Source organism: Anomaloglossus baeobatrachus, chromosome 3 (genome assembly GCF_048569485.1).
Source record: "Anomaloglossus baeobatrachus isolate aAnoBae1 chromosome 3, aAnoBae1.hap1, whole genome shotgun sequence".
Classification (NCBI taxonomy): Eukaryota; Metazoa; Chordata; class Amphibia; order Anura; family Aromobatidae; genus Anomaloglossus; species Anomaloglossus baeobatrachus.
In genome coordinates this window covers 425,942,350-425,954,847 of record NC_134355.1, presented here as the reverse complement: position 1 = coordinate 425,954,847, position 12,498 = coordinate 425,942,350, and the positions used below count along the sequence as shown (strand labels likewise).

Sequence of the window (12,498 nt, the reverse complement as noted above, 5' to 3'; positions counted from 1 at the left end):
TTTATGAAGGCACGGACATTTTATCTCCATGGAGTACCCCTTTAAGGGTTTCTTTAATTTTTTGAGAAGCAGTGTATTATTGTATGATACTTAGTTGAAGTATGACAGCGATAGTTAGCCACGTAACAGTGTCGGTGTGTTCACATTTGCAATGTGCTGTAAACCACTGTTGGAAATAATATTGTGTTTCCTGCAGCTTTATAAGACTCTTAATGATTTTATGGAGAAAAAACAAAACCTGGAAGTTCACTTGACTGAAAGCAAGGTAATTCTATTCACTTAATTCTGTGCCTATGACTTGTTTTTTTTTTTTTTTAAAAAGTGATTATATCTTAACTCCTTTCCGACATATGACAAACTGGTACATAATATGCAAGCTCCTTGACTTTGATGTGGGCTCACACACTGAGCCAACATCATTCTGACAGATGATGGCTGATTTTAATCCACTATCATGTGCCTTTAACACCCGTGGCTGTTAAATTGTTTTATTCTCTGATCGTGATATTTAACACACGCCATTGGGGGGTGCCATTCCATGCCTCCATCAACACACTCATGAAGTGATTGTAGGATGCCAATTGGTTGTCATGACAGTCGAGGGTCTACTTAACACCCCAGAGTGTGTCATTACGATACTAGTGTGAAAGCCAGCGTTTAGCTGGCGTTGATAGACTGTGATGTTCACTATCCATAGCAGAGCTGATATACTGCTAACGTGTTTTTCCAAAAATAAGACACTGTCTTGTACTTTTTTTGCCCCCCCCCCTTCCCCCCCCAGAACAGCAGTAGGGATTATTTTTGGAGGATGTCTTATTCTTGGAGAAACATGGTTAGGGGTAAGTTTGCCCCCCCAAAAAAAGCAGACCCCTCTCACTTCCCAGGAGACTCATACTTAAAAGACCCAGACGTCTGCATGGCTCCCAGGTTTTCCTGTGATCTCCGGTGTGCGCTCCCAGCAGCTCACTCACTTATCACATCCAGCGTTGCATATATGATCTGATGTTTGTGTGAGATCTGATGCGTGCGGAGGTATATATATATATATATATATATATATATATATATATACCGTATTTTTCGCTTTATAAGACGCACCCCAAACTTGGACATAAAAAAAGGTAAAAAAAAGAAAAATGGGGTCCGTCTTATAATCCGGTGTTCTCTTACCGGAGGGGGGCAGCAGTGGTGGTGAAGCGGGGTCACAGGAGGCAGAGGTTGTGCTGGCAGGCACGGCGGGTCGGTGGCAGTGGGGTCCGTGGTGGCAGGAGTCGGGGGACCCGTGGTGGCAGGAGCCGCGGGGCCCGTGGTGGTGGCGGCAGCAGCAGCGTCGGCAACGGCGGGTGAGTCATGCAGCAGGCCGGTGCAGTGAGTGTCCCAGTGTCCGCGGTCCCGGCTCAAATAATGGCGCCTGCGCAGATGGAGCTCTCATCCAAGGGCTCCATCTGCGCACGCGCTGACTCCCGGGGGAGCGCATGCGCAGATGGAGCTCTCATTCAAGAGCTCCATCTGCGCACGCGCCCGCTGCCATCATTTGAAACTGGGACCGCGGACAAACTGAGTAACTTGCTGCACAGCCGCCCGCCCCGCACACACAGAGTGGCAGCCAGCAGGCTCCCCGCCCACCCTGCGTGCAAGCGGCCGGGTAACTGCGCTTGCGTGCGGGCGGCAGCCATCTGCCGCCCGCACACAGCACCCGGCCGCTGCCCGCACACAGCACCCAGCCGCCGCCCGCACACAGCACCCAGCCGCCGGCCACTGCCCGCACACAGCACCCGGCCGCTGCCCGCACACAGCACCCGGCCGCTGCCCGCACACAGCACCCGGCCGCTGCCCGCACACAGCACTCGGCCGCTGCCCGCACCCAGCCGCCGCCCGCACACAGCGCATGGCCGCCGCCCGCACACAGCACCCGGCCGCCGCCCGCACACAGCACCCGACTGCCGCCCGCACACAGCCACTGGTACCCGGCCGCTTGCACGCAGCCACAGGCACCCGGCCGCCCGATCACTGCACAGACAGGACCCCCAGGTACCGCTATATTCGCTTTATAAGACGCACCCCCCATTTTTCTCTCAAATTTTTGGGAGGAAAAGTGTGTCTTATAAATCGAAAAATACGGTATATATATATATATATATATATATATATATATATATATATATATATATATATATATATATATATATATATATATATATATATATATATATATTTATATATATATATTTATATATATATATATATATATATATATTTATATATATATATATATATATATATATAATATATATATATAATATATATGTATATATGTATATATGTATATATATGTATATATGTATATATATATATGTATATATGTGTATATATATATATATATATACACACACATATATACATGTATGCTATCTACCTAATTATACTGACCTGGAGAATCATATTCCTATGTCTGTTTTATCGTATAGTGAACATGGTAAATAGGTAACCCAAAAACAATTTTGAAATTGCACTTTTTTTGTAATTTCAAAGCACTTGGAATTTTTTCCCGCTTTTCAGTGCTTCATATGATAAAAGTTCAACTTGTCCCGCAAGAAACAAGCCCAGGTATGTGGATGTAAAAATAAAAAAATGTATGGCTCTTGGAAGAAAGGGAGGAGAACACACAAAAAACGAAAATAGCCGTGTTGGGAAGGGAATCTTTCAACAGGTTTTTGCTATGTAATCTGAGGACAGCATGCTGTATGGGTTAAAACACAATTCACAGATGCGCATCTTATCAAGATAGTTTTGTTGTTTATTTGCAATGGTTGTTTTAGCATTAGGACCGTAGCATTGCTTGGACTACTTTGCCTGATGTCTAGTAGTCCGAAAGGTCCCCCCGACTGTGATTAGCAACTTACTTTTTATAGACATTGTACATACAAAGCATGGTGTGGGTGAGGTTAGCTTTCTCATCTCTGTTGCATTGCTTAATCTACAAACTATGATTGTGTCACAACTACTACTATTTAACCCAGTAATCTAAGTGATACATCATTGGATTTAGGGTCTGTGGCTTACATTATGCTTCTCTCAGATGGGGTAGTAAAAACCTGGTGACAGATTCCCTTTAAAGGGATTGTGCCCCACTTTTTTGTGTTTAAAAAAAAAAAAATGTCTCAGCATCTGAAAAATAGTGTATACTCTGCTAACGATCTTCTACTCTCCTTTTGTAATGCTTTTTGGGTCCTTGTAGATCTTTGCCTTCTGGTCTCATCCTTGTCTCAACAGAAATGGACATAAATGCCTGTTTTCTGGCTAACTCTGATCACAGCTATGGCCAGTGACTGGCTAAGCAGACATTTCCAACCATTTTAACCCCTTCACTACCTATGACATACTGATATATCATAGGTTGTGTACTTCCCTTCAATGTTGGCTTACGCGGTAGGTCCACATGATCTGATCAGTCGACATGTGCCTCTAACAGCAGTGGTCAGATCAGAGATCCACTCGATCCGACAGGAGGATTTAACACTAGCCGGCGGGGAACGCTTCATTTACCACTCCAATCAGCGGCCCCATGATGTGATCACAGAACACCGATGGGTTGTCATGCTAGCCAGGGTTAGCTGATGACCCCTCTGTCTGTCATGATGTAGTTCCTGTGAACACCGTCTCAGTGCCGGTGTTCATAGGAAGAAAACATTTGAGCTGTGCAGAGCGGTACTGATGCCCTACTCTGTACAGTACAAGCTTCAAGTCCGCTAAGAAGACTACTAAAAACAATAAAAAGTGAAAAACTAACATTTCTTTTTCGCTCTATTGGGAGACCCAGACAATTGGGTGTATAGGCTATGACTCCGGAGGCCGCACAAAGTACTACACTTAAAAGTGTTAGGCCCCTCCCCTTCTGCCTATACACTCCCCGTGCTCCCACGGGCTCCTCAGTTTTTTGCTTTGTGCGAAGGAGGTCAGACACGCACAGCACAGCTCCACAGATTAGTCAGCAGCAGCTGCTGACTAGGTCGGATGGAAGAAAAGTGGGCCCATATAGGGCCCCCAGCATGCTCCCTTCTCACCCCACTTTTGTCGGCGGTGTTGTTAAGGTTGAGGTATCCATTGCGGGTACGGCGGCTGGAGCCCACATGCTGTTTTTCCTTCCCCATCCCCCTTAGGGCTCTGGGTGAAGTGGGATCTTATTGGTCTCCAGGCACTGAGACCGGGCTTCATCCACAACTCCTGTGGAGCCTGATGGATAGGAGCCGATACCGTTCAGGGACATGGCCCTGCATCTTAAAGGTACTCTGTATCCCTATGGGGACCGCGCACGGCATCACCTCAGCTTTGCTGGGTGTGCTAGTGCACCGGGGACCGCGGCGCTGACCGGGTCTATATGTGCCATTACACACTCAGCGTCGCTGAGTGTGTTTATATGTAAGGGCTACCGCACTGACCGCCGTTGCCACTGCGGCGCGGCTGGGACTTGTAGTTCGCCGGGGACTTTCACGCGACCGCGCTTTTACGGCGGCCGCGTTTATTACTACAGTCCCCGGCTTCATTGCGGCCTAGTTTCCCTTTTTTTCTCCCGCCCTCAGCCCTGACAGGCAGGGGAAGGGCGGGACGCTGCACGGAGCGAGCAGCAATGAGGGCTGGAGTATGATTTACATGCTCCACTCCCCTCACTGTGGACAGTGTGAGCGCCCGTTTCGCGCTCTTTGTAGGCCACGCCCATAGCTTCCTCAGCTCGTCAGGACGCCGCAGCCATTCCTGTCAGCTCCACCGACGCTGCAGAGAGGGACATATTCATGGGAGACCCAGACACGGTCTCTGGTGGCCTCACAACCGCTTAGGCGGCTGGTAAACAGCACATGTGGTGCTAGCCCCATGGTGCTGTATTGTATGGGTACATTATTTGTGTACTGTATGTAATTTACACTGTATGAGCACAGTTCTTTCTGGCTATATACCCTATTGTGTTACTCAGGGAAAACTATAGCATGGCGCCCATAAAAGGCAGGGGTGCCAAAACACAGGCTTATTATGTTGCCTGCGCCGCATGTAAGACCCAGCTACCGACAGGTTCCACTGACCCACATTGTGTACAGTGTTCGACCCCTGTGACACTTCCTCAGCCGGATCCTCTGCTAAGAGGGGCCCAGGGGGAGCCACCTGTTGACACTGTCCAGGTGACGGGGACTGAGTTTGCAGCCTTTAAGGATCAACTCTCTGAGACTATGGCTAAGATACTAGAAGCCTTGCAGTCCAGACCGGTATCTCAGCAAAGGGACTCTGTTGAATCATTGTTCCCTGACCCCCCTCAGTTGGACCAACAATGTCCTCAAGGGGTATCTCATACATCCCAGACGGAGGGTTCGGACTTAGAACCTAGCCCCAGATCGTCTAAGCGGGCCCGCTTAGAATTTCCCTCGACATCATATTGTTTAGGGTCTCAGCGGGGGGATTCTCTGGTTGATGATGCGGAAACAGCTGATCAGGATTCTGATCCTGGGAGCGCTCTCAATCTTAATTCTCCAGACGGGGACGCCATAGTGAATGATCTTATTGCATCCATTCATCAGTTGCTGGATATTCTTCCCTCAGCCCCTCCGGCGGAGGAGTCTGATTCTCAGCAGGAGAAATTTCGCTTCAGGTTCCCCAAGCGTACACAGAGTATGTTTCTGAGAGGCAATCCAGAATCACCATGCTTGTCCGGATAAGCGTTTTCTCTAAGCGCCTTAAGGATACACGTTATCCTTTTCCCCCGGAAGTGGTTAAAGGTTGGATTCAATGTCCCAAAGTGGATCCTCCAATCTCCAGACTGGCGGCTAGATCCATACTTGCAGTGGAAGATGGGGCCTCGCTTAAAGATGCCACTGACAGGCAGATGGAGCTCTGGATGAAATCCATCTATGAAGCTATCGGAGCTTCTTTTGCCCCAGCATTCGCAGCCGTATGGGCGCTACAAGCTATATCAGCAGGTCAAGCGAAAATTGAAGCGGCCGCGCCACAAGTGGCTTCCATTACCTCCCAGACCTCGGCAATTGCGTCTTACGCTATGAATGCTGTCCTGGACTCTGTGAGCCGTACGGCAGTTGCGACCGCCAATTCGGTAGTAGTCCGCAGGGCCTTGTGGCTACGGGAGTGGAAGGCAGATTCCGCTTCCAAAAAGCGTTTAACCGGTTTGCCAATTTCTGGCGACAGGCTCTTTGGCGAGCGCCTGGATGAAATCATCAAACAATCCAAGGGAAAGGATACATCCTTACCCCAGCCCAAGCAGAACCTCTCCCAACAGAGGAGAGGGCAGTCGAGGTTTCGGTCCTTTCGGGGCGCGGGCAGGTCCCAATTCTCCTCGTCCAAAAGGTCTCAGAAAGAACAAAGGAACTCTGATGCATGGCGGTCTAAGTCACGTCCTAAAAAGGCCATTGGGAGCACCGCTAACAAAGCGGCTGCCTCATGACTTTCTACCTCCTCTAGTAGCATCCTCGGTCGGTGGCAGGCTCTCCCGCTTTTGCGAAACCTGGCTGCCACAAATAAAAGACCGCTGGGTGAGAGACATTCTCTCTCACGGTTACAAGATAGAGTTCATCTCTCGTCCCCCGACTCGATTCTTCCGGTCCTCTCCGCCTCCCGAGCGAGCCGAGGCTCTTCGGCAGGCGCTGGGCACCCTGAAGGCAGAAGGAGTGGTGGTCCCTGTTCCTCTTCAGCAACAGGCCCACGGTTTTTACTCCAACTTGTTTGTGGTCCCAAAGAAGGACGGGTCCTTCCGTCCTGTCCTGGACCTGAAACTTCTCAACAAACACGTAAAGACCAGGCGGTTCCGGATGGAATCCCTCCGTTCCGTCATCGCCTCAATGTCCCAGGGAGATTTCCTTGCATCGATCGATATCAAAGATGCTTATCTCCACGTTCCGATTGCCCCAGAGCACCAGCGCTTCTTGCGCTTCGCCATAGGAAACGAACACCTGCAGTTCGTGGCACTGCCATTCGGCCTGGCAACAGCCCCACGGGTTTTCACCAAGGTTATGGCTACTGTAGTAGCGGTCCTCCATTCTCAGGGTCACTCGGTGATCCCGTACTTGGACGATCTGTTGATCAAGGCACCCTCTCAAGAGGCATGCCAACACAGCCTCGACGCTACCCTGGAGACTCTCCAGAGTTTCGGGTGGATCATCAATTTTCCAAGGTCAAATCTGACACCGACCCAATCGCTCACATACCTTGGCATGGAGTTTCATACCCTCTCAGCGATAGTGAAGCTTCCGCGGATCAAGCAGCGGTCACTACAGACAGGGGTACAATCTCTCCTTCAAGGCCAGTCACACCCCTTGAGGCGCCTCATGCACTTCCTGGGGAAGATGGTGGCAGCAATGGAAGCAGTCCCTTTCGCGCAGTTTCACCTGCGTCCTCTTCAATGGGACATCCTACGCAAATGGTACAGGAAGCCGACGTCCCTCGACAGGACCGTCTCCCTCTCTCAGGCGACCAAAGCTTCCCTTCGGTGGTGGCTTCTTCCCACTTCATTGTCGAAGGGGAAATCCTTCCTACCCCCATCCTGGGAGGTGGTCACGACGGACGCGAGTCTGTCAGGGTGGGGAGCGGTTTTTCTCCACCACAGGGCTCAGGGTACGTGGACCCAGCAAGAGTCCTCACTTCAGATCAATGTTCTGGAAATACGGGCAGTGTACCTTGCCCTGAAAGCGTTCCAGCAGTGGCTGGAAGGCAAGCAGATCCGAATTCAGTCGGACAATTCCACAGCGGTGGCATACATCAACCACCAAGGCGGCACACGCAGTCGGCAAGCCTTCCAGGAAGTCCGGCGGATTTTGATGTGGGTGGAAGCCACGGCCTCCACCATCTCTGCAGTTCACATTCCAGGCGTGGAAAACTGGGAAGCAGATTATCTCAGTCGCCAGGGCATGGACGCAGGGGAATGGTCCCTTCACCCGGACGTGTTTCAGGAGATCTGTTGCCGCTGGGGGGTGCCGGACGTCGACCTCATGGCGTCCCGGCACAACAACAAGGTACCGACGTTCATGGCACGGTCTCAAGATCCCAGAGCTATGGCGGCAGACGCCTTAGTTCAGGATTGGTCGCAGTTTCAGCTCCCTTATGTGTTTCCTCCTCTGGCACTGTTGCCCAGAGTGTTACGCAAGATCAGGGCCGACTGCCGCCGCGTCATCCTCGTCGCTCCAGACTGGCCGAGGAGGTCGTGGTACCCGGATCTGTGGCATCTCACGGTCGGCCAACCGTGGGCACTACCAGACCGACCAGACTTGCTGTCTCAAGGGCCGTTTTTTCCATCTGAATTCTGCGGCCCTCAACCTGTCTGTGTGGCCATTGAGTCCTGGATCCTAGCGTCTTCAGGGTTATCTCAAGAAGTCATTGCCACTATGAGACAGGCTAGGAAACCAACGTCCGCCAAGATTTATCACAGGACGTGGAAAATTTTCCTGTCGTGGTGCTCTGCTCAGGGTTTTTCTCCCTGGCCATTTGCATTACCTATTTTTCTGTCCTTCCTTCAATCTGGACTGGAAAAGGGTTTGTCGCTCGGTTCCCTTAAGGGACAAGTTTCAGCGCTCTCTGTGTTTTTCCAGAAGCGCCTAGCTAGACTTCCACAGGTACGCTCGTTCCTGCAGGGAGTTTGTCACATCGTTCCACCTTACAAGCGGCCGTTAGAACCTTGGGATCTAAACAGGGTGCTGATGGTTCTTCAGAAACCACCATTCGAGCCAATGAGAGATATCTCCCTCTCACGACTTTCGCAGAAAGTGTTTTTTTCTAGTAGCAGTCACTTCTCTTCGGAGAGTGTCTGAGCTAGCAGCGTTGTCGTGCAAAGCCCCTTTTCTGGTTTTTCACCAGGACAAGGTGGTTCTACGTCCGGTTCCGGAATTTCTCCCTAAGGTGGTATCCCCCTTTTCATCTCAATCAGGATATTTCCTTACCCTCTTTTTATCCTCATCCAGTTCACCAATGTGAAAAGGATTTGCACTTGTTAGATCTGGTGAGAGCACTCAGACTCTACATTTCTCGTACGGCGCCCCTGCGCCGCTCGGATGCACTCTTTGTCCTTGTCGCTGGCCAGCGTAAAGGATCACAGGCTTCCAAATCAACCCTGGCTCGGTGGATCAAGGAGCCAATTATCGAAGCTTACCGTTCGGCTGGGCTTCCGGTTCCCTCAGGGCTGAAGGCCCATTCTACCAGAGCCGTGGGAGCGTCCTGGGCTTTGAGGCACCAGGCTACGGCTCAACAGGTGTGTCAGGCGGCTACCTGGTCGAGCCTGCACACTTTCACGAAACACTATCAGGTGCATACCTATGCTGCGGCGGATGCCAGCCTAGGTAGACGAGTCCTTCAGGCGGCGGTTGCCCACCTGTAGGAAAGGGCCGTTTTACGGCTCTCTTACGAGGTATTATTTTACCCACCCAGGGACTGCTTTTGGACGTCCCAATTGTCTGGGTCTCCCAATAGAGCGAAAAAGAAGAAGGGAATTTTGTTTACTTACCGTAAATTCCTTTTCTTCTAGCTCTAATTGGGAGACCCAGCTCCCGCCCCTGTTTTTTTGTGTACACATGTTGTTCATGTTGAATGGTTTCAGTTCTCCGAGTTTCCTTCGGATTGAAGTTACTTTAAACCAGTTTATAATTATTTTCCCTCCTTCGTGCTTTTGCACCAAAACTGAGGAGCCCGTGGGAGCACGGGGAGTGTATAGGCAGAAGGGGAGGGGCCTAACACTTTTAAGTGTAGTACTTTGTGCGGCCTCCGGAGGCATAGCCTATACACCCAATTGTCTGGGTCTCCCAATTAGAGCTAGAAGAAAAGGAATTTACGGTAAGTAAACAAAATTCCCTTCTTAAAAAAAAAAAAACAAACAAAAACACTATGTAAATTATACATTGGAAGCTGCCAATCCGTGGTGGGGTTATGCAGATCTTTTGCTTCCTGTGATGTCATGTTGACAGAGAATCCTTTTTCTTTTGCTCTGCTCTGTCGATGGGGCATTATTGTAGATGTCATGTTGTTTGACAGCTGGCTCCCAGAAAGCAGGAGAATCAGTGGCATAAACAGTCCATGACCGCTCTGGGCTGGGAGAGATTGGTCCAGGGCAGCACAGGCAACTACATACCGATAAGTGCTTAGCCCCATAGAAAATAAGGCAATCTACCTTCTCACAGACACCTGGTGGAAACTTCCATATCGATTTCTCAGGTCTCCCATTTTCTTCAACCAAATTTTAAGTTCTCTCAGTTATGCAGCTTGGATCATGAGCCGCAGAGCAGCTTCTGGTATCTCCGATCAGGTCATAAGCAAAGTGGGAAGCCCTCATTGTTTTGTACCTATTCTCGTTTATGTCCTTTTCTCTTCCTTCCCTCCTGACCTTCCTGCTATCAGACCTTGAGTTTGGTTTGTTCCTCGGTTCTCTCTAAGGTTGGTTCTCCTTCCTTTTCAAAGGAAACTAGTTTCTTGCTCACCGAGATCGAGATTCCCAAGGAGGTGGGCACATTTTAAAATCTCTAGCGGCCCCTTGTGGATCTCTCGGAATGCATCTGTTGTTGAATGCTGTACATTGCTCTCCTTTTGGTTCCATTCTTGTCATTCTTTTCCTTGTCCCTGGAAACTTCTTTCTAGCGACTATCATTTCTATTAGCAAGTCTCAGAACTAGCAGCCCTGTCTTCTTGTCCTTCCTTCTTGACCTTCACCTGGACAAGGTGGTCCTGTTTTTAGTTTCCTCTCTCCTTCACACTCTTATTCCCTTAAGGAAGATGGTCTTGTCTCGTTCCATTCTTTTCCTTCTCATCATTCTGAACAGTCTCTAAGATATATTGTACTTGGTCAGAGTGCGTCTCAGCACCCCTATCTGTGTAGGACAGCTTCCTTCAGATGCTTGGATTCCTTGTTCGTGATTCGAAAAGTCATCATATTGGTCTTCCGGTCTGGATCCTCTCTGCCATTCTGAACGTATGTTGGGCAATGGAAAGACCACCTTCCCTGGAATTCTCTTCAGCTGTACCTGGGTCCTTCTAGACCATTCGTCTTCAGGCCTCTATTCAGAAGCTCTCTAAGCTTCTTCCTAGTTGTCTGCACTTACCTTTTCCTAGTTCTTTAGAGTACACAACCTTCTTACCTTTTTCCTTGGCAGTTTTGGGCCTAGGCAGAAATGTTTTGCAAATTATAATACCTGGTTTCCTACTTGAGAATCTCGCCTCTGGTCTTGCATTTTTCTAGTCCTTTCTCTTCTCACCCTTGGGAACTGCTTTGTGATGTCCCATGGTGTCCTCTGTCCCCCAACGTAGTAATAAACAAAAGAAGATTTTAGGTACTCACTGTAAATCTTTCTCTGAGCCTTCATTGTGGGACACAGCACCACCCTTTTTAAATGCCCCTGTTGGCCTGTTTGTATTTTATTTTAGGTTGCTCCTTTTACTGTTTTCACACTAACTGATCAGGGAAATCATTAATAAACAACAAATCAAGGATAGAAGTGGGGCTGATTGGCTACGGTTGGTGGGTGTATCAAACTGAGGAGGAGCTAACTTATTTTCTTGCCTGGTGTTATATTGTGACTACCCAAAATCTTCTTTTTGCAGTTGGAACAGGAGTTGCTCCAGAGTTCTTTGTGGGTACAAGAACAGGAAAACAAACGTCTTGTAGAACGTGTGGCATTGCTAGAGCAAGAACAGGTACACATTTGTTTAAAAAATTATTTTGTCTAGTATGTAGACATTGATGGTCTATCTGAAGGATAAGTCGTCATTATCTGATTGTCACGTCCTCACTAGAGTCCGCTCTTGCAACATCTGCTTCAGTCACCAGGCGCCGCCGTATTTCCGCTGTGGACCGTGCTGGTGATGGGGGAGGAGTCGGTGCCAGTGGCTCTGGTGGGCGCAAGCTCCGCTCATCCACTAGGCTGGGTTTTCCTGACACCTGCAGTACCAATGGCTGAGTGTAGGTGACGTGGGTCTTCCAGCTGAGGTTGCCACTATTCAGCTACAGCCAATGGGAAGACACTACACCCTTTTTATTATTCCCCCCTTCTGTCTGCTGGCCATTACCAGATATAGATTGTATTCCTGCTACTCTGGTTCTCCCTACTCTGATTATTGATTCCTGCTTTGACCCTGACCTGCTCTCTGACTACTCTCCTGTCTGCCGTATTTGTACCTCTCTGCATGATCCGGATTTGACCTCTGCTTTGTTTTTTGATTACGTCCTCGCCTGCCGATTCTGTTTTGTATTTCCCGGTTCGATCTTGCATGGCTACTACTCTCATCAGACTGCAGCCTACCACAGGTGGTGATCTCCCGGGCATTGTGTAATTTCAAATCCCTGTATGGGAGTTAAGGGGTTTCAGGTTCTCGGGGTCCTGCTTTGTGAGCGGCTTTCCTCTAGCCTGTCCATCACAGCCAGTCTGAGTTTGTTGTTTCAGGCAGGCGTTAGACCGATCCATGGGGGTCTGACAACTGACACCTCTCACCTTTTAGCTGTTTGCAGATCCCATTCAAGTGAATGGGCGC

At 49.3% G+C, this 12,498-nt stretch overlaps 1 protein-coding gene across 6 annotated transcripts in view; it reads left to right on the top strand.

The window, feature by feature from the left end:
• Positions 1-12,498, top strand: part of CCDC150 (coiled-coil domain containing 150) — a 209,808-nt gene that overhangs the window by 86,166 nt on the left and 111,144 nt on the right. For all 6 annotated transcript variants that reach the window (XM_075340359.1, XM_075340362.1, XM_075340361.1 and 3 more), the window contains exons 13-14: positions 197-265; positions 11,572-11,664. In XM_075340359.1, the coding sequence (XP_075196474.1) occupies positions 197-265; positions 11,572-11,664 (162 nt within the window). The remainder of the gene's footprint in view (positions 1-196; positions 266-11,571; positions 11,665-12,498) is intronic.